Source organism: Pelophylax lessonae (assembly GCF_965119305.1).
Source record: "Pelophylax lessonae genome assembly, chromosome: 3".
NCBI lineage: Eukaryota > Metazoa > Chordata > Amphibia > Anura > Ranidae > Pelophylax > Pelophylax lessonae.
Window position 1 is genome coordinate 194,734,604 of NC_138770.1, and position 25,464 is coordinate 194,760,067.

The 25,464-nt window shown below is 43.2% G+C and overlaps 1 protein-coding gene across 1 annotated transcript in view; it reads left to right on the forward strand.

The window, feature by feature from the left end:
• Positions 1–25,381, forward strand: part of AMER3 (APC membrane recruitment protein 3) — a 29,108-nt gene extending 3,727 nt beyond the window's left edge. Inside the window, exons 2-3 of the mRNA XM_082252201.1 lie at positions 1,691–4,299; positions 24,909–25,381. Coding sequence (XP_082108327.1) covers positions 1,707–4,299; positions 24,909–24,919 — 2,604 coding nt within the window. The 5' untranslated portion in view covers positions 1,691–1,706 and the 3' untranslated portion in view covers positions 24,920–25,381. The remainder of the gene's footprint in view (positions 1–1,690; positions 4,300–24,908) is intronic.
• Positions 25,382–25,464: the final 83 nt, after the last annotated feature.

The following is a 25,464-nucleotide window of genomic DNA, read 5'->3' on the forward strand; positions in this document are numbered from 1 at the left end:
GGAGGTAGGAGAGGGAAACCCAGCAGTGTTGCGGTGGGGGGGGGGTGCAGTGGAGCCGAACAGGGATAGGGAGGTGGTGGGAGTGGCATGTAGAGGAACCAATGCCCTCCATTTCCCTCCTTGCAGCTGCTGAAGGTCTGCGGGAGGGAGATGAGGAGAAATGGACATTCAGCAGCTACATGGAGGAATTAAAAATGAATAACGAGGACCAAAGCACTACCCAGAGGGAGTCTGACCCCAAGAAACGCAAATAAAGTATAAATGATGAGCCAAATGTGCAAATCCGCAGTGACAAAAATATGAAACAACTAGATTCAAATATAATCAGAAAAAGCAGCCAATTCTATACAGTGTCCCCACTGTAAATGACAATATGATAAATACATAAAAAATCGGTGCTAATTCATGTAAAATTCTTAATCCAAAAAAGATAAAAACACGATGTAAAAATATGAAAAAATGTGAAAATGTAAAAATATATGTTCTAAAAAACGGTACAGGTGGATAAATCTGTACAAAGGGAAATAAGATAAAGGAAGTGTATCTTCTGAATTCTGAATCTAGTATGAAAAAGTGCATAAGCAAAATACTCTCTATTATCCTGATGTGAGTGAACGGTACAGATGGATAAATGAGTGTGACTCTGTAGAAAATAAACAAAATATTATGTGTCCAAAGTGCTGATAAAAAGCGTGGATAAGTAGATCTAAAAAGTGGGGCAAATGGATAATAAGAATAAATGGATGAAAATGGTACAAGTGAATGTACAGATGGATAAAAGTGTAAGAGTATATATATATCTCAAACTCTTCTTAATACAAATCCATAATAAATAAGTGAAAAAATTCCATAGATGTGAATAACATCAAAGAAATATATATATATATATAAAAGCATAATATGTAGTCCATAAAGTGAATGAACGGTGATTCCCAAATAACAGTGACTAGAGCAAATAAATCCACGTGAGAAACAAACAGATACGTGCAAAACAGTGCTCACCTCACTGCACACTCAAAAGAGCGCGTCTGAGATCAATCTCACTCGGGCAGATGATAACCTCTGAGATGGATGGACAGATGGATAATTTCCACAAGTTCTCTAGCTTCTTAATGCACTCTCTCTTTCTCCTTTGTATATCATTCCAAGATAGCAGGCTCATTAATAGCGGTCAGATGCCTCTCATTCCACATGAATCTCTCAGATAGGGGGATTTAAATGAATGCCATCATGGTGCAGTATTTTGTAACAATCCAGTTTAATAATAAAAAATGCACTTACATCAAGATAGATCGTAAACAGCAGTAAATGAAAAGCCGCAAATGCGGTGTCAAACACAGAAGCTTCCGGCTACGGCCGTAAACCAGAAGTGACGTCACCCGGCTCCTCCCGACGCGTTGCGTCACTACACACGTAACTTTATCAAGGGATATCTCTACATGGAGGAATTGTTTCCTCTACATGGTGCAGCCCTCCTATCCAGGTTTACAGGGGGGCTAAAAACTATCCACTGGAATTGGTCATTAATAAAAACTAGAGTATAATTATTTTAGTAGGTTTGTAGAGTCAATTCAGTAACAAGGAAAACAAATGCTAGGGTATACCTTATCTCTTAGAATTTTTAAAGATAATTGAAAATAATGTTTTTTAATTAAATATGACGTGCAGAATTGTGTCTTCCTTTTTACAGATCCCTATTTTAAACAATGGAACTGATACGTGGCAAGACATTTATCATAAGTTATGCACAAAACCATTCAGAAAAGGTGCCTCAGGTTGGATGTAAGGATAAAAAGAAGATAGAAGGTCGGAGGAATCCTGCTCGGTGTGAAATTAAAAAGAATGTTACGGGAACACAAAGAATGTCTAACAGTATTTGCACAAAAGTGACAGCGGATAATACATGCTGTCCAAAAACTGTTAAGAAAAGCAAAACATATGATTGTGTTACAAGAGACGAAAAACTAGATAAAAACACTGGTGTAAGTAGAGAAGGAAGACTACCCAGTAGCAAAAGCTCCCCGGGGCTCATAGAAGACCCAGGGGGCAAAAGGAATGAACTGCAAACCACCAGACCATCGACATGTAAACAGACTATGATTGACTACAGAAACTTTGTGCCTCAGGTGCCTTTTGTGCCATCGGTTGCTAAATCACTGCCAAAGAAAAGAATTTCTCTGAGAAGATCTAAGAAGAGTTTAAGAAACATGTTCAATTTAAAAAGAAACAAGCAACAAGACACCATATCAGAAGACGAGAGGCTCCAGATAGTGAATGTTGAACCAAACAGAGAAAAAATGGTCCCAAATCAGTCCAATGTGGGTGAAATGGTTTCCGATGAGCTCTTAGCTCCAGAATTTCCTGACCGTGAAATGTACATTGATGCCATTGATTCCTTCAAAGCTTTATGTGAGGATGTGGCATCTCTAAAGAGCTTTGATTCACTCACTGGTTGTGGAGAAATCTTTGCAGATGAATGTTCCTCTTTTATTGATATAGAAAACTGCAGAGTGACATTTATTTCAAAGCCAAGCCCCATAGCTGCTAACTTTCAAGGTGGAGGAGAGCGCCTTGCCTCGCCAGTAAAATCAGAATCAATAGATTTCTCCAGACTCCATTGTCATGCAAAGTCACTGCCAAGAAATGTAAGTTCAAATGGACTATTTGAAGCTAAATCTGAAGTTGATTCTAATGATGCAGTCAGAAAGGAAACTAACAGCACTGTGTCAAGAGACCAAGTTTCCACTTCATCCTATAATGATCTCATGTCTTCTAGTGAGAACATTAATGACCCAGAGTCTCCAAAATCTACAAGCGATGAAGGATATTATGATTCATACTCTCCTGGAATGGAAGACAAAAATGAATTGGAAACCCATAGATCATTTCCAAGAGACAGTTACAGTGGAGATGCCCTTTATGAGTTATTTTGTGACTCTGGAGAAACAAAGAAATGGCCAAGCCAAGACTGTGACTTGCCAGCATCTGGCCATAATTCTGAAAATCCTACATCTATTTACAGTTTTTGTGTGGGATCTGAAGAGAATATGGCCTCCCAACCACCATACGATCTAGTGGGAGATGGCGTTCTCCAAAGCACTTGGAAAGGGAGAGAATGTTTGTTGAAGCTATGTGACACTGAGTTGACTTTAAGCATGGGAATGGTTAACTGGTTAAAGAAGACAGGAAAGATAACAGATTCAGAAATCAATGTTCAAAATGTTTCTTCTGATGAAATAGAAACAATGGAAATGGGATTAAAAATAGCAAACGAAACAGAGGCAATCCAGAAAATTTCACCAAGAGACACAAGAGTGGAATGTTTCAAATCACACAGGGGATATAAAGAAAAAGAATATTGCAGTATAATTAGTCGTATCAGAGATTCTGAAAATATATTAGCTGATATCTTGTCTGGCAACAAATTCGAAGAGCCAACCACATCTCATACAGAGTCCAAGAAGGGCTTGTCTGAAAAAGGCGCCCCATCTGAAGAGCATTTGGATGTAAAAGACTCAGTTCTAGAGACACCATTCCTAACAACTTTAAGCAAAAATAATAAAAACCAAGAGGAGTTGCCTGCATCAAGTCCAGAGAATACAAATGTATTCCCTACGGTGTCCACAAGTAAACAAGAAGGTACAAATGTTCCATCTAATCATACCCATTTAGACAATTTGCATTCAATGGGTCTACAATATGTCACCAGCTCCATGTCAGAAAATAATAAGGGTTTGACCGAAATTCTGGATAAATTCACAGCACGGCTGTCATCACTGCATATAACATTTGGTAGCCAAAATACCTTGCATGGTACAAGTAGCATAATGCAACCATATGAAATTGCTCAGAACTTTAAGAATTTAATAGAACAATGTGACACTGAGCCTCGACCAGCTCCGTTGTCCAAATGTGGTGATGAAACTGACAAGAAACATCTGAAAACCTCCGATGAGGAACCTATACTGAATTCTCTTTCAGTCAGGTATTCAAAGGATGAATGTACAACTAACAATCAAACACCAAAGGAAACTCAATCCAACAAGTTTGTCACCAAGGCCAATTTCCTACCTCTTTTCAAGTCCCCATGTTCATCTGTGATTTCTCGATTCTCTACTTTGTACAAAGTTCACAAGCCAGGAGATGCAGTCATATATTTTAACACAGGAAAGTATAACCATACATCTACTTGTAATGAAGACTTTGCATATGATTCGGATGCTTTGCCAATAGATTTTCCCAAATTCAGAAAAGATGAGTTTCAGCCCATCAGGCCTATACCTGATACTGAAGAAAGAGGTATGTAAATTATATTTCCACCAGAAATTGATATTTCTCTGTAAGTTAATGTATGTGGAAACCCTCACCTTGTAAAACAACCAATTCAGTTTAAAAAAGAAATGAAAGGCAAAACACTTGTGTATGGATATAAAAAAAAATGACAGCATAGCTAGAGAACTGACCACGCTGAGCTCTCCTGCCTAGTGTGGTCAGTTTTTATTGGAAAGCAGAGGGACTGGCATGAACACCAGGGATATTTTTTAAAATAAACGAAGAATTCAGTACAGGAAATTAGGCCTTCTTCTTATGACTGTGAAAGGTAAGCAGAGCAGAAATCTCAGGTGTATTGACCTCTCCTTTAGAGTCCCTATATGAGAAGCCAAGGAGTAACTGGGCAAGCCATTGGTATCTATTAGTTTTGGTTGAACAAAAAGTCATGTATTGTAAATGTTTACTTCCTTTACATAAATTTTACTTTACTCGCTTGCAGTGCTTGCTAGGGAATTTTACTACTCCAGGAAGAGTTGATTCTCTAACACAGCCACACTTCCCCCTTTGTCCAGCCATGTGATATCCCTCTCTTATTTTGGGAGTGTCTAATTACTGTCTGTGCTGGCCTAGCTCTTTTGCCCCACCACTTACATCCAGTGCCATCTTAAGAGCATTACAGGCCCCCGGGCAATGCAGTGCACTGGGGCCCTGCCTATACAATCACCCAAGAGAATAAAAATGCAAATTATCGATAAGGAGATATTTATTGGTACAACATTGCCAGGCTAATGACAGCTTCCAAGTTTGGCAGCTGGGTCCGGTGAACACACACATGGACGGAAGTCAGACTCGACTGTCCTGTGTGTGCCTGTTCCTGTGGAGTCAGACAGGCATTCCTGCAGTTGTGGGCTCCCCCTCCATGGCTCAAGTAGCCTGACAGCAGCGCAGGGCTGACAGGCGCTTGCCACCTGCTAAGTTCGGTGGCAGAATGCACATGGGAATCGGGACTAATTCTTGGCTGGGGCTAGGTCACTGGGCAGGTGGGGCCCCCTGGGCAAGTGGGGCCCCCTGGGCAAGTGGAGCCCCCGGGCAACTGCCCAGCATGCCCATTCGGTAAGATGGCCCAGCTTACATCTCTACATCATTTTTTATGTAGCTGCTGGGGAGAAGCAAAGAGGATTACTATAAATTGTCATAAGGGTGATAGCTCTGAGTCTGAAATGGCTGCTGCATCACATTCAAGGTGGCAGTCTCAGGTCTTTTGAATGTCTACACAAGGGAGGCTTTTTATCCGTAAATAGCATGCCTGACTTACCTGAATGGATAAATTTACAAAACGGAATCACGCTATGAGATGTCTCTTTGTCTACCCATTCCATCATGAGCATATCCACTGACTACACCCAGTGAAGAGGAGGAGGAGAGACCAGACGTTTTTACAAAGGGATTGGAAGTGTTTATACACAGTGCCTTTTGCCCCTGCAGGGGTACAGCCATCCAGTGAGTGTAGAGCCTATAGGGGAAGCATGAGTGATTTCCACCCATTCACCGGTTGGATACTGTTAGACTGATATTTATAGCACAAGTCACTTTGGACTTGAACAGTGTTTTTATGGACTTATATTATTATTTATTTTGTGGCACAGTGTATTCTTTTTGCACATATGCATTCTTGGTTCACCATGCACTATACCACTTTATAATCATATCAGATGGATTAAGGTTACATATTTTTAGATATATGATGGGACTAACCTTTTGAAGTGACATATATCTTTCACCTAGATCCTCTTAAATGGATAGTGCATATGATTTTTTTTTTTTTTTTATTCATTTCTCCATTTTTTTTATTTTTTTATTTTTTTTTGCATGTATGAATTTTGATTTATTGGGCACTATCGCGCTATATGATCAAATCAGTTGAATTCAGGTCATATATGAGATTATTTCATGCAGTATTTCCTATAGAATCATTCATACATATTGTGTTTGGATTCATAAACTGCAACACCATTTTCACTTTGTTAGCACTTTATTTAAAGGGGCAGTGCACGGCACTAGCACTTACATTATACACTAATACTGGGCACTGATACCAATGCTTGACTTACCTGAGTATCATACATGATCTTAGGGGAAAAGTGTTATTAAAAAAGGCTGTCTGAAGACAGGGTCTCTTTAAATAAAATATATTTTTATTTAGTGTATTTGACCAAGGGCAGTTAAGTTTTTTGTTAATGGTTATACACAAAGAAATTGTCCAGTGGACATAAAATATTAGGAATTAAAGAAGTTAAACCTAATGTTTGTGTGATAAAAAAAAAATCCATCAGCACCAGAGGATCTAAAATATCAATATTTTGGAGGTTTTGTCATCTGACACCATGACCGAATTTGTACAAAAGATAGTTGTTCACTTAAAGTGGTTGTAAAGGCTTAGGCGTTTTTTCTGGCGTTTTTCAGGCGAGTTTTTTTTGGGCGTTTTTCAGGCGTTTTTTGCAGGTTTTTGGTGGCAGGCAATGACATCTAACAAAAACGCTTGTAATCTGCCAAAAAAGAAGCTCATGTACTTTTTTGAGCTTCAGGTGTTTTGCTTCAGGCGACAAAACACTCAGATGTGAACAGGGGCCAATGAAATGAATGGGATTTTTCTTGTTGGGCGTTTTAAGACTTCATAGATAAGTGTTTTATGAGCTGAAAAATGGTCAGGTGTGAACAGGGCCTAAAGGTTTTTTTTGTGTTTGTTTTTATGTTTACCTTTTGCATTTTCTGTGCCCAAGAGCAAATGCACTGCCCTCTCTCACCCCACTGGACACAGAGGCCACAGCCACTGCGGGAGCCTATGGTTCCTGCTGCTGTCAATCAAATTCAGTTAGGAGGAAGTGTGTGTCAATAGAGGCACACAGCCCAGATCGGGATTGCGCCCGCACATGTGCCACCATAGGAAGCCTCTTCCTATGGTGGCACACAGAGAAGGGGAGGAGTTGAGAGTGCCAGTGGCTGACCCCAGAAGTGGAGAATTGGAGACGCTCTGTGCAAAAGCATTCCACAGAGCAGATAAGTATAGCATGTTTTTTTATATAAAAAATGTACTTTACAATTCATTTAAATACTTTGCATAGGCCTTTACAAAAATAAAAGATAAACTCTGTTTTGGTGGTCATTGCTGCTCTATTTGGATTCTAAATTTAATATAAATTAGGAAAAATTTAACTGGAGCGGTAAGAGTCATAAAAGTAAAGATAACCCCAGAACCAGTGTAAAAAATCACTTTGCTGGTTGGCCCTCTCATATCAGAAAATCTGCATCGCTCCAGCATGACTTTCTACTTAAGGAAAAATGATCCTGCCTTTCATATTAAGATAACTCAGCCATAGACAATACTCTCTTGTTAAATTCAGATGCAGGGAAATTTGTACCTCTTGCGCAAGAGGACACGTTTTGGCTTAGATAGGGCAGCAGCATTGGTAGCACAGTGGGAAGATGTGATAAGTATCATTCTCAACTTAATACAGAGCTGTGCATAGACAGTGTTCATAGACTACCTGCCACTGTTAAATGACTTGTGAGCCTGCCAAAAATCTGGGGATTGGAGCACTTTATAGATTTTGGCCTCAGACGGCAAACTGGAGGATTATTGAAGAAGATTGGTTTGTTTGATTTTAGCTATGCTCGTGATACGGTTCATTCCACATTTAAGTTGTGGGCAGTAATGGGACTGGACACAATCTCCCCAAGGTAATCTGATCACAAGTTGGTCCAATCACTCTGATCATTGGTACTGAAGACATTTGGAAAGCCCCACTAGACACCATTAAGTGTGACAGTTATGGGCATCTATAAGGAGAAAAAGTTAGCAGTGAATGACAGGTGCTCTTTAACTGTAAACATCTAGGTCTGGGGTCAGCAATCTGTAGATCCTGATCTACCAGTAGATCCCGGACAGGTGACTGGTAGATCGCGGTCTGGGCTTTCTGAGCCGCCATCCCAGAGCATCAAACAGAGTGCAATGCAGAGGGACTACTTGAAAAGTTGGAGCTGTAGTAGGGAGCAAAAGCTGCATAAGATGATGCCTCTGTAGTGCTGACTCCTGTCCCATGCAGAGTGTTACCAACTGCACTTCATCTCTTATCCTGGCTAGCGGTCTCCAGAGTAGTGCCAGCAGCAGGAAAGAAGAGAACTTCAGGTCAGTGTGAAACAATACACTATAATACAGGGTTTTGTTAACCAAGGTTCCACGGGTTCATCCTGAGGTTGCTAGGGGTTCCTTGAGCAATGGGCAATTTCTGCCTCTCAGATAAGTTTCCAATGACACCGTTGTTCCTTTTAGCTATCTGAAAGGTGGTAATTCTTCCCAATGATGACAAGAGTAAGGAGCAATCTCCCCACTGACTGTCACACTAATGCGTCATGAGTTGTAGATTTTTAATTTTTAGCAGGGGTTCCCCGCGACCATAAATTTATTTCAAGGGTTCCTCTGTGTTGAAAAGGTTGAGAAAGGCTGCTATAATAGTATAAGGCTGCTTTCACCCTAATGTGCTGGGGTTTACCCACACCGCAGATGCAGTGCAGTGTACCTGCAGCTTTCCTGCAGGTTTGCTGTGCTTAGCCGTAGACTTCTATTATATCCTGCAGGTTTGCTGTGCTTCTATTATGTCCTGTGGGTTTGGTGCACTTTCTGAATGCAGGAGTTTTGGTGTGCTTTCAGAAAGTGCACCACACATGCATGATATAATAGAAGTCTATGGCAAAGCACAGCAAAACCAGGAAAGTAAGGTAAACCACAACACTTCAGTGTTAAAGCAGCCTTATAGGGGGCTCAGAACAGTAAGGGTTTATTTACATTTGCAGTTTAGGGAGTGGTAAAAACCCATAGTATAGACATTTTTTATCACCCCTTGCCCCAACCGCACCCCCTTTAGCTGCAGTGGCCAGGGCAGGGTGTACACATGTCACAGCCGCAGCAGGAGTTAAACACCTTGTCATGGTTGGTGGGTGTAGCACCTGCCAACCATTACCCATTCAAGTGAATGAGGCCACTCTGCAAGTGCCCTGCAACCTTGTACAGCACAGCAAACAAGGGGTTAAATCAGGCAGTATTGTGTTGCTTTCTCACCACCTGCTTCAACCCCTTGGACATCGCAGAAGCATGCAGTTGCAGGGCACTTGCAGAGTGGCTCCATTTATTTCAATGGGTCCTGATTGACAGGCGGTAGCACCCACCAAAAGCAGCAGTGGGTTTAATTCTGGCTGCTGCCTAAGCATGTAAAGGGGATAGGGATTTTGGGGCAGTAAAACTGTGACTCGACTGCAGGGTTTTAACACCTCTGAACTCTACTTGTGAACAAGATGCCACTGCGAAATGCAACTAAGGGTTAATTCACAAGTGCAGCAGCCACTGCTGCTCCTCTGAAAAATGATCCGAGTGTGTTTGACAGGTGCGAGTACGCAATACATTGCCTCCTCACTACCTGATTTAAACCCATGAGTGTTGTGCAATGCATGCGATTGTGACACGTTACTACGGCAATTAGAGGTCTAAATTAGGTGTGAGGAGGCAACACTGTGCCTGTGATCTTTGACTCCCATGTTGTTCAGGTAAATCTCCATCTCTTTAAGGTTGCCTAGTTGCCTACCCCTGTTCTAGGTACTCCAAACTAAAACCAGCCATAGACATTAGATGGCAGTCTGGCAAGAGAATGTCATAATACTGTTGAACATCTGCTTTGTTATCCCAGGGGATAATAAATTGGGACTGTATTTTGCCACTCCTAGACATGCTCATCTAATCTGGCTCAAAAATGATATCTATGCAGTAGTGTTATTTTGACGTCAAATTTTGATTTTGTTTTAGTCATAGTCTTTTGACTAACATGCCATTTTAGTTTTAGTCGTATTTTAGTCAACTAAAATATGTAGAACATATCAGTCAACTAAAATTGAATGGGTTTAGTTAAATTGTAATGCATTTTTTGGGCATTTCTCTAGAATTGCTGAATTCATTATATACTCCTGGAGTAAAAATCGAATAACTTGTTACTCATTACATATTAATCATAATATCTAACAAGGGTATAGTATGCGAACGTACAAAATTACGAAGTTTGTATACCAATGCTAAAAGTCTGGCTAACAAGATTGGAGACCTGGAGCTGGTAATGATTGAGGAGGATTTCGATTTTGTGGGAATTTCAGAGACTTGGTTTGACAGCTCTCATGATTGGCTGGCAACCATTTAGGGGTATTCCCTTTGTCGCAGAAATAGGGAGAGTAAAAAAATGGGGAGGGGTATGTCTGTATATCAAGAACGATGTGCAAGTGAATATGAGGGACGATGTCACTAATGCTGCTAGGGAGGAGGTGGAATCCCCATGGGTAGAGCTTCAAAGAGAAGATACTAAGGGGAAAGTAATATTGGGCGTATGCTATAGGTCCCCCAACCAGAGGGAGGAAGGAGAGGCGGACCTCTTATCACAGCTTGGAATGGCGGCAAGGATGGGAAATGTCATTATGATGGGAGATTTTAATTATCCAGATATAGACTGGGCAGAAGGAACCAGACATTTGTCTAAGGCTTACCATTTCCTAAATGTTTTGCAGGACAATTTCATGGGTCAGATGGTGAACGCACCGACGAAAAACAATGCATTTGTATATCTACTGATTGCGAATAATACAGACCTGATGTGGATGTAGAAAAAAGGGGCAACTTAGGAAACAGTGACCATAGGTCAATTAGTTTCAGTATAAATCACAGAAATAGGAAACATAAGGGTAATACAAAGACACTGAACTTCAAAAGAGCCAACTTCCCTAAACCGCGCTCTACGCTAGATGATATTAAATGGAATAGAATCCTAGGAACAAAGAAAACTGAGGAAAAATGGGAGTGCTTTAAAAACATACTAAATAAAGTTACTGGCCAGTGAATTCTGACAGGGAATACGTTTAAAAGAGCTAAAATAACCCTGGGTGGCTAAATTCCAATGTAAAAATGCATAAAAAATACAAGGCTGAGTGGTCATTGGCAGCATCCCAGCATTACAAAGATTTCAATAAGAAATGTAAGAGCGCAATCAAAGCAGCTAAAACAGAACATGAAAGGCACATTGCGGAAGAGAGTAAAAAAAAACCCAAGGAATTCTTTAAGTATATAAATAGTAAGAAAGTGAGGCCAGAGCATATTGGCCCCATAAAGAATGATGAAGGGAATCTGGCTTTAAAGGACAGGGAGAAGGCAGAAGTTCTGAATAAATACTTCTCCTTAGTCTTCACAAAGGAAACGGGGTACAGTAACCTAGACTGTAATGTTATGATAATAGCATGTCACAGGAAGCACCCTCATGGTTAATAGAAGACAGATTCATAATTAGACTTGAAAAACTTAACGTAAATAGGTCACCGGGCCCAGGTGGCTTACACCCAAGGGTCCTTAAGGAACTCAGCCAGGTTATAGCCAGACCATTGTTCCTAACTTTTATGGACAGTCTACTCACGGGAATGGTACCAGCTGATTGGAGAAATGCCAACTTGGCACCAATATTTAAAAAAGGGCAGAGACATATCCCTGGGAACTACAGGCCGGTTAGCCTAACATCAATAGTCTGCAAGCTATTGGAGGGGATGATAAGGGACTATATGCAAGAATTTAGTAATAAAAATGGTATCATTAGTAGTAATCAGCATGGATTCATGAAGAATCGTTCTTGCCAGATCAATCTATTAACTAAGTGAGCTGCCATCTAGATAAAGGAAGGCCTGTGGATGTGGTGTACCTGGACTTTTCAAAGGCATTTGATACAGTTCCCCACAAATGCTTACTGTACAAACTAAGATATGTAGGTATGGGCCATAGGGTGAGTACATAGAATGAAAACTGACTTCAGGGGCGAGTCCAGAGGGTGGGGATAAATGGCGAGTACTCGGAGTGGGCAGGTGTGGAAAGTGGGGTCCCCCAAGGAGCTGTCCTGGGACCAATCCTGTTTAATTTATTCATAAAGGATCTAGAGGATGGGATGTAAATAGCTCAATCTCAGTATTTGCGGAAGATACTAAGCTAAGCAGGGCAATAACTTCTACACATGACGTGGAAACCTTACAAGAAGACCTGGATAAAATAATGGGGTGGGCAGCTACATTGCAAATGAGGTTTATTGTTGAAAAATGTAAGGTAATGCATTTGGGTGCCAGAAATACAAACGCAAGTTACTCACTAGGGACTGAGAACCTCTGGGGGAATCTAAGATGGAAAAGGACCTGGGAGTCCTAGTAGACGACAAGCTCAGAAATGGCATGCAATGCCAAACTGCTGCAAGCAAAGCCAACAGAATACTGGCATGTATAAAAAAGGTGATTCACTCCAGAGATAAAATTATAATTCTCCTACTCTAAAAGACTCTAGTCCGGCCGCATCTTGAGTACAGTATGCTGTCCAATTCTGGCCACTGGTCCTCAGGAAGGATGTGCTGGAACTGGAGAGAGTCCAGAGAAGGGCAATACAGCTAATAAAGGGAATGGAGCACTTCAGCTATGAGGAAAAACTACAAGCATTGAACTTATTCTCTCTAGAGAGGAGACGCTTGAGAGTGGATATGATATCAATGTACAAATACTGTACTGGTGACCCTAGCATAGGCAAAAAACTTTTCAGCAAAAATAATTTAAAAAGACTTGTGGCAATTCACTAAAATTAAAAGAGATGTGGCTTTAACCTTAAACTGGATAAAGGGTTCTTTACCATCAGAGCGGCAGGGATGTGAAATTCTCTTCCACAAGCAGTGGTATCAGCAGGGAGCATTGATAGTTTAAATAAAAAACTATTAGATGGGCACCTTAACGACCACAACATACAGGGGTTTACAATGTACTATTAACCACAAATGCACACACACACACACCAGTGTTAATTTTGGCAGCAAATTTTAATTTAGTTTTAGTCTTAGTCTTAGGACTAAAATGGCATTTTAGTTTTAGTACTATTTTAGTCTTCTGCAAGTGTTTTAGTTTTAGTCGTATTTAGTCGACTAAAACTCCAGTATATTTTAGTCGACTAAAACGCCCTACATTTTAGTTGACTAAAACTAATTTTAGTCATCTATAATGGAATGGGTGTAGTTCAATTGTAATTTGTAATGCATTATTTAAGCATTTCTCTACAATTTCCAAACTCATTATATACTACTGCTGGTCCTGGAGTGAAAAATCCAATATGTTATTATTTATGCTTTGAGCATGCACCAGTGTTAATTTTTGGCAGCAAATTTTGATTTAGTTTTAGTTATAGTCTTTTGACTAAAATGCCATTTTAATTTTAGTCGTATTTTAGTCTTAAGACTAAAATGCCATTTTAGTTTTAGTCGTATTTTAGTCATCTGAATTGTGTTAGTCGACGAAAACGTTTTAGTCGGTTTTAGTCGACGAAATTAACACTGACACACACACTCATCATAGGTTGAACTGGATGGACGCGTGTCTTTTTTCAACCTCACTAACTATGTAACTATATGTTATTATTTATGGCATTAGGATTTGAACATGCACAACAGCACAGATTTAGTCGTTGTTTTGACAAACAGAAGTGCAACTTTAAAATATAAAAAAATCCAAATTAGCTGTAAACTGTATTGGCTGTAATGCCATTGCACATATTACCTGAATATATTACCAAAATTAAATAATAATATAAAATAGATAAAAAAATAAAAGAACCCTTTTTCTTATTTTTTTTTTTCAGCAGCTTAGTAGATTCCCCCTACTTATTCGTGGTTGTGCAGTGTTGATTTTGACTTCAAATTTAAATTTAGTTTTAGTCAGAGTCTTTTGATGGCATTTTAGTTTTAGTCTAATTTTAGTCTTTTGACTAAAATGGCATTTAAGTTTTAGTCTTATTTTAGTTATTTGAATTATTTTAGTTTTAGCCATATTTTAGTTAACTAAAATAGTGTTAATTTAGTACTCAAAAATATTTTCGTCAACTAAACTAACACTGCCATGCAGTGCCAGATTTTAAAAAAATGCTTACTTTTCAGCTTCTCATTTCACTGCCCTCCCCTAATTGGCTAAAATGATTTTGTCAAATACCTCCTGAAAGCACCAACAGTTTCACCTCTAATGCTGAACCCCTAAGAGAACAATAGTTAAGGGGTCCCATGAGTGTTGTCATAGTACTTTTATGCAGAGTTTCTGATGGCCTAACTAGCCAATCAGTGGCTCTGCCTGTATACAAATACTGCCCCACCAGGGCGCTGTACCCAGAGTACAGATATAGAGACCATTTCCACTGCTTTGTAAGTATAGGGGCACCTCCTTTTAACAGACTCTGCTTGCTCAGCAGGGGATCGCTCCGCTGATCCCCGCTGAGCAGGTGGATGACAGGTCCGTCTCTGCTCACTGTGCAGCAGAGTGGAGACACCTGCTTTTTCCCATGGGGAAATTGGGTGAAAACGGACCACCTTCCAATTCTATCCAATCCACCAGAGGGATGGAAAATAGGACCACCATCCGTCTGGATTTTGCAGACAGGTTTGAATCGGATAGCGGCAGATGTCAGTGGACATGTCACCACTGACATTAGCCTCTCCATAGGGGAGACTAAGGTGTCCAAACAGGTCTGCCTGAAAAACTGACAGGCGGACCTGATCGGACAGCCCATGTGAAAGGACCCTTAACCACTTTACCACCGGAGGATTTTCCTGCTTTACGTCCAGGCCACTTTTTGCAAATTGGCACTGCGTGACTTTAACTGACAATTGCGTGGTCATGCAACCCTGTACCCAAACAAAATTTACGTCCTTTTTTTCCCACAAACAGAGCTTCCTTTTGGTGGTATTTGATCACCTCTGCGCTTTTCATTTTTTGCGATATTAATAAAAAAAGAGCGAAAATTTTGCGAAAAAATTGCCATTTTCTACTTTGACAGTTAAAAAATATCCAATATATTCAAATTTTGTCACATATTTAGGCCAAAATGTATTTAGCTACATGTCTTTGACAGAAAAATTCTCAATGAGCGTATTTTTAACCGCTTTAAGACCGGAAGATTTTACCCCATTCCTGACCAGGCCATATTTTGCGATTCGGCACTGCGTTAATTTAACGGACAATTGCGCGGTCGTAAATTGATGTCCTTTTTTCCCCATAGATAGAGCTTTCTTTTGGTGGTATTTGATCACCTGTGCAATTTTTATTTTTGAAAAAAAAGAGCGACAATTTTGAAAAAGAAAACAATATTTTTTACATTCTGCTACTGTATATAACATTCCCCAAAAAAAAATTTAAAAATCAAAATTTTTTAACATTTTAGGCCAATTTGTTTTCTGCTACATATTTTTGGTTAAAAAAAATCACAATAAGCAAAAGTTAACGCGTTTTCTAACTACGGTAAAGATTTGTCATTTTTATTGTTTATTTATTTTTTACTAGTAATGGCAGCGATCTGCGATTTTTCTTTGCGGGACTGCGACATTGCGGCGGACAGATTGGACCCCTAACTGACATTTTTGACACTTTTGGGAGTACCGGTGACATTACTACAGTAATCAGTGCTATAAATATGCACAGTTACTGTAATAATGACACTGGCAGGGAAGGGGTTAACTTTATTGGTGATCAAGGGGTTAAATGTATGTCTCGTGCTTTCTGACGTGTGTGGGGGAGGGGGATTGTGTGACACAGACACAGATCGCAGGTTCAGCTATGCTGAATACTGTAATCTGTCCCTGTCTGTCACATAGGAGATCCGCCCGCTTTGTTTACACAAGTGGGCGGATTTCCTCACTCGATCCTCGACGATCGGGGAAGAGCAGCGGTGATCACCGCCTCTCCTCCCGACTCCCACTGTGTCTGAATACAGCGGGAGCGAGCCTCCGGCGGCGCGTGCAGGGAGAGTCTGGTGACGTAGGTCTACGTCGCCAGACGATAACGAGCCACTTTGCTGCAGTACCAGCTCAGTAAGCGGTCAGCAAGTGGTTAAGCTGCATATGATGTCAATTAAGGGAACCCTGTAACTTAAAAAAATGTACCTATAAAACCCTTTAGTAGCCATAACTCTAATCAGCCCTAAATAACTTCTTTCTCCCCTTCTTTCCTTTGCTATTTTTTGCAGCTGATTTTTCTTTTTTTCATTTTTTAACATTGATATTTATACTTTTTTGTTTTCATTTACTTGTTCCTTAATTTTTTTAAAAAGTGAAGTACTGGTGGATTCTAATTTGACAAATACTTGTTAGATCCAATGGATATCTCTCTGTTGATCAGCAAGACCAGTAGGGGTCAACCTAACACCGATACTTTAAAGTGGTTGACCATTAGGAGAGCTGCTGCAGATGCCTTATCAAATCCAAGTAATTTGTCAGAGCAAAAGCTGCAGAAGTGGCTAATTTGGTTTAGAGCAGGCATGTCCAACATGCGGCCCGGGGGCCACATGCGGCCCGGAATCGCAGGCAATGCAGCTCACTACCACCTGACAATTTTTTTTTTTCTGCTGGGGAGGAAGGAAGTCGGGTCAGGGGCACGGCCACAGCAGCTTTCAACTAACGGTAGGCAGAGGCTGCCTCAATGGGGAGGGGGGGGGGAGCATGTTCAGTGTTTCTGACTCCTACCACCAGGACCACTTCAAATCACTGAAGTGGTCATGGTTGTTAGAGTGTTCCTTTAATGTCTCTCAGAAGAAGTAAACCTCTGTATACTGATTCCATTTAATTTGACCATCCTCTAGTTGTGTTAAATTAGTGTGGGGGGGCACGGCGGCGCGGGAAGGGCGCGGCAGCGTTTTATTACTTATATACCTTAACTATAGCAGCCCTCAAATTTTCCACTCCCCTGGTCGCATTTTGCGAGTGGAAAATTATGTTGGGCGAGCTCTGGGGAAGAGGAAAGCCGGATAATGTCAGAGCGGCGGATCATCCCGCTGTAATAGCTTTAATTGTAATTGCGGGGCGTTCGCTGACACACACAGTCCCGCCTCCTAGCCCGGCTTCTTTGATAGACAGAACACCTGGCCAACCAGGACGTGTGACGTCTATCAAAGGAGCCGGGCTAGGAGGCGGGACTGTGTATGTCACAGAGCGCCCGGCAATTACAATTGAAGCTATTACAGCGGGATGATCCGCTGCTGACATTATCCGGCCGCATACCGATGGGGGGTGTCAAGCCGGCGTGAAAATCGATCTCCCAGAGCTACACCGGTACTCGCGCCGATCATCTCCTGTGAAGGCAGCTGCTCCCTCGGTCTGTGCTGCGCTGCTCACGGGTGCTGGAAGCAGGTGAGTGTCCAAGGATTTAGCAGCCTCCCTGTGTGACTGGATAGGAGGAGCGGTGGGGCAGCTGCATATAGAGGAATTGATCTTTCCAGCTGGATGCCTGATTCTCCTCTCTGCAAGCATTGAGCAGCTGCAGGAGGAATATGCAAAGATCAATTCCTCTATATGCAGCCACCCCACCGCTCCTATTATCGAACTTCTTTGTTTCTTTTGCTGGCCCCCCAGTGGTGTACAGCCCCTCCCTCTTCAGCCCTCCCAGTGCTCTTCAGCCCCCCCCTCCAGCCCCCCAGTGCTCTTCAGTCCACCCCTCCAGCCCCCCCAGTGCTTTTCAGCCCACCCCTCCAGCCCCCCCCAGTGCTCTTCAGTCCACCCCTCCAGCCCCCCCAGTGCTCTTCAGCCCATCCCTCCAGCCCCCCAGTGCTCTTCAGTCCACCCCTCCAGCCCCCCCAGTGCTCTTCAGCCCATCCCTCCAGCCCCCCCCCAGTGCTCTTCAGCCCATCCCTCCAGCCCCCCCAGTGCTCTTCAGCCCCCCCTCCAGCCCCCCCAGTGCTCTTCAGCCCCCCCTCCAGCCCCCCAGTGCTCTTCAGTCCACCCCTCCAGCCCCCCCAGTGCTTTTCAGTCCACCCCTCTAGCCCCCCAGTGCTCTTCAGTCCACCCCTCCAGCCCCCCCAGTGCTCTTCAGCCCATCCCTCCAGCCCCCCCCAGTGCTCTTCAGCCCATCCCTCCAGCCCCCCCCCCCCCAGTGCTCTTCAGCCCATCCCTCCAGCCCCCCCAGTGCTCTTCAGCCCACCCCTCCAGCCCCCCCCAGTGCTCTTCAGCCCACCCCTCCAGCCCTCCAGCCCCCCAGTGCTCTTCAGCCCACCCCTCCAGCCCCTTAGTGCTCTTCAGTCCACCCCTCCAGTCCCCCCAGTGCTCTTCAGCCCATCCCTCCAGCCCCCCAGTGCTCTTCAGCCCACCCCTCCAGCCCCCCCAGTGCTTTTCAGCCCACCCCTCCAGCCCCCCCCCCAGTGCTCTTCAGCCCACCCCTCCAGCCCCCCCAGTGCTCTTCAGTCCACCCCTCCAGCCCCCCCAGTGCTCTTCAGCCCATCCCTCCAGCCCCCCCCAGTGCTCTTCAGCCCATCCCTCCAGCCCTCCCAGTGCTCTTCAGCCCATCCCTCCAGCCCCCCCAGTGCTCTTCAGCCCACCCCTCAAGCCCCTTAGTGCTCTTCAGCCCACCCCTCAAGCCCCTTAGTGCTCTTCAGCCCACCCCTCCAGCCCCCCCATTGCTCTTCAACCCACCCCTCCAGCCCCTTAGTGCTCTTCAGCCCACCCCTCCAGCCCCCCCCAGTGCTCTTCAGCCCACCCCTCCAGCCCCTTAGTGCTCTTCAGCCCACCCCTCCAGTCCCCCCAGTGCTCTTCAGCCCACCCCTCCAGCCCCCCCAGTGCTCTTCAGTCCACCCCTCCAGCCCCCCCAGTGCTCTTCAGTCCACCCCTCCAGCCCCCCCAGTGCTCTTCAGTCCACCCCTCCAGCCCCCCCCCAGTGCTTTTCAGCCCACCCCTTCAGCCCCCCCAGTGCTTTTCAGTCCACCCCTCCAGCCCCCCCCAGTGCTCTTCAGTCCACCCCTCCAGCTCCCCCAGTGCTCTTCAGCCCATCCCTCCAGCCCCCCCCCCCCAGTGCTCTTCAGCCCATGCCTCCAGCCCCCCCAGTGCTCTTCAGCCCACCCCTCCAGCCCTCCCAGTGCTCTCCAGCCCACCCCTCAAGCCCCTTAGTGCTCTTCAGCCCACCCCCTCCAGCCCCCCCATTGCTCTTCAGCCCACCCCTCCAGCCCCTTAGTGCTCTTCAGCCCACCCCTACAGCCCCCCCAGTGCTCTTCAGCCCACCCCTCCAGCCCCTTAGTGCTCTTCAGTCCACCCCTCCAGCTCCCCCCCAGTGCTCTTCAGCCCACTCCTCCAGCCCCTTAGTGCTCTCAGCCCCCCCAGCGCTCTTCAGCCCCCCTCCAGCCCCTTAGTGCTCTTCAGTCCCCCCTTTAGCCCCCCCCCCCAGTGCTCTTCAGCCCCCCACCCTCCAGACCCTTGATGGGCACTGATGAGGCTGCACTGATGGGCACTGAAAACGTTGTTATTAATATTTATTTTTGTAACTTCTGCATTAATTCAAAAACATTTAACAGTGTAATTTTGAGATAATTTATGAGGGCGTGTTTAGGGGCGGGATTAGGGGCGGGGCATGATAGGGGTTGGGTGGGGCAACTGGTGGCGAGTAACCCTTAAGGCCTGGCTAGTAGCTCAGGACTTTAAATTTTGAGCCCTGAACTATAGAATATATATTTTATATGCGGCCCGAGAAAATTTCTCTACACTTAATGTAGCCCAGAGAAGCCAAAAGGTTGGACACCCATGGTTTAGAGTCTCATCAGTCCCCTTTTTTATCAGGGCTTGTAGAGGTGAAAGGTTGATCAAGTGTATTGGGAGAGCCCTTTGTATGCAGAATATCGTGCTTAGCATAGGGAAGCCTTATTAAATCAGTAGATACTCACATATCTCAATTTATTACAAAAATAGGAACATTATTCAGGACAGTTTTAAAAAGGCTATGCACTAATATAGTTGGAGTCCTTTTTGATTCCTTTAGTCCCTTCTTACAAAAACCTATACTGTCTTGTTATACAGAATATAGCTTCATAATGTCTCTTTCCATATGGATTGTTATTGTTATCCAGCCCAGTGTTGCAATTCGTTTCTTTTTTTCTTTCTCCACCCCAAGTCCTGACAAATGGGAACTGATGCACCTCCAAAATGCATGTAACTGTAACTATCACTTTTTCTGCAGCAGATAAAGATTATCTGGATTTTCTAAAACATTTGTGGCACTCTCATTTTCAACCATTTTAACATTTTTTTTTCGTAACAAATGAAAAAAAAAAAACGTTGAAAAAAAAACATTTATTTCATTATTTGTTATTTTATTTTTAAATAAATGTGCTATGCTTTGTAAACAGAAAAGATATTATTGTCATTATACACAGGACATATTATGGGAAACAAATGTGTACCTTTTATCTACAGGAACACTTGCATTTTTTTCAAACTAACATTGGTCATAGTACAAAAAAGCACGTTTTTGTTTTGCTTCATTTTTAGCCTATAGTTTGCAGAGGAAATAAAATAACTTTTCAAAACAACATTGCCCAAAGAAAGTCTTGTTTGCACTGATAAAAACAATACATGTGTGACTTTTTCTCACTGTGGTTAAAAACCCTTACAAATACCTAGTGAAGTGACTAGCCTCGGATGATACACAAAGATACATACGTTGTACCTGTTTGTCTGCAACCATCGCTTCTCCACAGCTTCCAAACACACATTTTACACAGCATCCCTCTAAAAAGCAGGGATCTGACGTTTCACACTGCAGAGCTTAGTGAGGAGAGCTCTGAGCCCTGATTGGAAGGAAGGCATTTAAAACCCTCCTCACAGTACACGAAACATGCACAGCTGTGGCTGTCAATCACACATTGTGTGCTAGGGTTGTCAGCTCCCATCACCAATTACCTCTTGGGATTGGGTAAAGCTATCAGAACAGAGGAACAAGGCAGCAGAGAGAAGTTTAACCACTTAAGCCCCGGAGGATTTGGCTGCTCAAAGACCAGGCCCTATTTTGCGATTCGGCACTGCATGACTTTAACGGATAATTGCGCAGTCGTGCGACGCTGTACCTAAACAATATTTTTCACATTTTTTTATGAAATTCCCCCCCAAAAAAATGTAAAAATCAAAATTTTTTTACATTTTAGGCCAATTTCTTTTCTGCTACATATTTGTGGTAAAAAAAAAAGTGCAATAAGCGTATTTTGATTGGTTTGCGCAAAAGTTATTGTGTTTACTAACTACGGTAAAGATTTTTGTTGTTTTTTTTTTTAACTAGTAATGGCGGCAATCTGCGTTTTTTTTTGCGGGACTGCGACATTACGGCGGACAGATCGGACCCTTGACTGACATTTTTGACACTTTTGGGGGTACCAGTGACATTACTACAGTAATCAGTGCTATAAATATGCACTGTTACTGTCAAAATGACACTGACAGGGAAGGGGTTAACTTTATTGGTGATCAGTGTGTTAAATGTATCCCTAGGGGCGTGTTTCTCACTGTGGGGGGGTGTGGCTAGTGATGTAACCACAGAGACATACGATCCTACATAGCAGGATCATATAGTCTCTGTATAGCTACATCAGGGAGAATGACAGGCGGCTGTGTTTACATCAGCCGCCTGCCTTTCTCCCTCTCCTGAGTGGGATCGCGAGTGACCGGCGGACATCGGAGGCACCAGTCACACGCGCGGGGATGCCCATGAACGAGCGGGGGTGGGAGCATGCCTCCGGCGGCGCGCGCTCGCCCCCTACAGGCTCCTGGGCGAACGACGTAGTACTACTGCCGCAGTAAATATACTGACGGCGGTCGGCAAGTGGTTAACTTAGTGCTTTGAATAGAGACAAGTACAGAAGGAAGTGCTTTGTTCATTTTCCAGGTCTGAGGTTTGTAATCACATTAAGAGAGCTGTGAGAACCGAACTGGTTAATATGAATTTAGAATATATATATATATATATATATATATATATACACAGTATCTCACAAAAGTGAGTACACCCCTCACATTTTTGTAAATATTTTATTATATCTTTTCATGTGACAACACTGAAGAAAGGACACTTTGCTGCAATGTAAAGTAGTGAATGTACAGCTTGTATAACAGTGTACATTTGCTGTCCTCTCAAAATAACTTAACACACAGCCATTAGTGTCTAAACCACTGGCAACAAAAGTGAGTACACCCCTAAGTCAAAAAGTCCAAATTGGGCCCAAAGTGTGGCCACCATTATTTTTTAGCACTCCCTTAACCCTCTTGGGCATGGAGTTCACCAGAGCTTCACAGATTGCCACTGGAGTCCTCTTCCACTCCTCCATGATGACATAACGGAGCTGGTGGATGTTAGAGACCTTGCTCTCCTCCGACCTCCATCTTCCGTTTGAGGATGCCCCACAGATGCTCAAAAGGGTTTAGGTCTGGAAACATGCTTGGCCAGTCCATCACCTTTAACCTCTTAGGCAGTGGTCGTCTTGTGGTGTGTTTGGGGTCGTTATCATGTTGGAATACTGCCCTGCGGCCCAGTCTCCGAAGGGAGGGTATCATGCTCTGCTTCAGTATGTCACAGTACATGTTGGAATTCATGGTTCCCTCAATGAACTGTACCTCCCCAGTGCCGGCGGCACTTATGCAGCCCCAGACCATGACACTCCCACCACCATGCTTGACTGTAGGCGAGACACACTTGTCTTTGTTATCCTCACCTGGTTGCCGCCCCACACGTTTGACACCATCTGAATTAACCACTTTACCACTAGAGGATTTTGCTGTCTTACGTCTGGGCCACTTTTTGCGATTCGGCGCTGTGCCACTTTAACGGACAATTGCGCGGTCGTGCGACACTGTACCCAAACAAAATTTACGTCCTTTTTTTCCCACAAACAGCGATTTCTTTTGGTGGTATTTGATCACCTGTGCAATTTTTACTTTTTGCGCTATAAACAAAAAAAGAGCATTTATTTTGAAAAAATAAGAATATTTTTAACATTTTTTATATGAAATTCCCCCCCAAAAAAATGTAAAAATCAATTTTTTTTTACATTTTTGGCCAATTTGTTTTCTGCTACCTATGTTTGGTAAAAAAAATCACAATAAGTGTATTTTGATTGGTTTGCGCAAAAGTTATTGCGTTTACTAACTAAGGGAAAGATTTCTGTAATTTTTGGTGTTTTTTTTTAACGAGTAATGGCGGCGATCTGCGATTTTTTTTGCGGGACTGCAACATTGCAGCGGACAGATCGGACCCTTGACTGACATTTTTGACACTTTTGGGGGTACCAGCGACATTACTGCAGTAATCAGTGCTATATATATGCACTGTTTCTGTAAAAATGACACTGGCAGGGAAGGGGTTCATTTTATTGGAGAGGGAGGGGTTAATGTATGCCTGGTGCTTACTGACGTGTGTGGGGGGAGGTGACTGAGTGAGTCAGGGACAGATCGGATGTTCAGCTATGCTGAACACTGCGATCTGTCACTCCCTGTCACTTAGGAGATCAGCCCGCACAGGCGGGCGGATCTCCAAACTAGATTCCCTGACGATCGGGGAAGAGCAGCGGCGATCGCCACCGCTCCTCCCCTGGCCCGACTCCCGCTGTGACTGAAAACAGCGGGAGCGCGCCTCCGGCGGCGTGTGAGCGCCGCCTACAGGGGGAGGAGTCTAGCGACGTAGTACTACGCCGCTAGACGATAACGAGCCACATTGCTGCAGTAGCAGCAATGTGAGCAGACGTTAAGCGGTTAAATAAGTTTATCTTGGTTTCATCAGACCACAGGATATGGTTCCAGTGATCCAGCATGCTTGTCTTCAGCAAACTGTTTGCGAGATTTCTTGGGCATCATCTTTAGAAGAGGATTCCTTCTGGGACGATAACCATGCAGACAAATTTGATGCAGTTTGCGGTGTATGGTCTGAGCACTGACAGGCTGACCCCCCACCCCTTCAACCTCTGCAGCAATGCTGGCAGCACTCATACATCTATTTCCCAAAGACAATCTCTGGATATGACGCTGAGCATGTGCACTCAACTTCTTTGATCGACCATGGCGAGGCCTGTTCTGAGTGGAACCTGTCCTGTTAAACCGCTGTATGGTCTTCTGTAATCTTCTTTTAGCCTAGGTCATCTTTATGTAGAGCAACGATTCTTTTTTTTTCAGATCCTCAGAGAGCTCTTTGCCATGAGGTGTCATGTTGAACATCCAGTGACCAGTACGAGAGAGTGAGAGCGTTAACACCAAATTTAACACACCTGCTCCCCATTCACACCTGAGGCCTTGAAACACTAACGAGTAACATAATACCGGGAAGGGAAAATGGCTAATTGGACCCAATTTGTACATTTTCACCTAGGGGTGTACTCACTTTTGTTGCCAGAGGTGTACACATGAATGGTTGTGTGTTGAGTCATTTTGATGGGACAGCAAATTTACTCTGTAAGTGCCAGTTCACACTATTGCGATACGGGAACACTGCAAAAAAACTGCGTGTTCCCGCATCGCATCCACAGCACAGGCAGTTTACACTGCCATATGCGATACGCTGGGGGTGTCAATTCAAAGTTAGCGACACCCCCAGATCAGATCGCATATCGCAGTGCGATCTGACAGTTAGCACAGGAATCAGATTGCACTGGTGTGAACCACAATGCTGTATACTGTATATATATACTGTATATATTATTATTATTTATTTATTTTTTTCATAATTGTTTTCAGTAAGGCTTACTACAGTATGTCTGTTTTATCTTACAGGTTTATTGTAACAAAGAACAGCCAGCAGAGCTTGTGACAGAATAAAACACTACATGAGACAAACAGAATGGATCAATCTTGGCTCTAAATGATTTGCTGCTCAATCCTAATGTCTTACAATTCTTTATGGTTATTGCATGAGATACATAGAAGAAAACACATAAACTTCACTTAAGGCAGCTAAACTAAGATAACACTTTTTATATTTGTAACTTTTCATATCTGGGGGTAAACTCTGTACTTTGGGTTCTCCCTAAGTTTTCTTCAATTTTCAAAAAAGAAAACTGACATTTAAAAGAGGCTGCCCTGCAGGGGGGCCATAGAATGAAACTGTATATGTGTTTCTGCAAATGAAATTGTTGCCTATCTGTAGCAATTGGTAGTCACTCCACCCAAACAGTCAAAACCCCTCTAATGAGATAGGAATGGCAAAAAGCCATCCACTACTCTATTTAAAATGAAAAACTTTTGCATTTAGTTACAATATATTTTAACATCATCAACCATCCAATGCTTGGAACCTTGCTCTCAGTACAAATAGTGTGATTTCTACTGT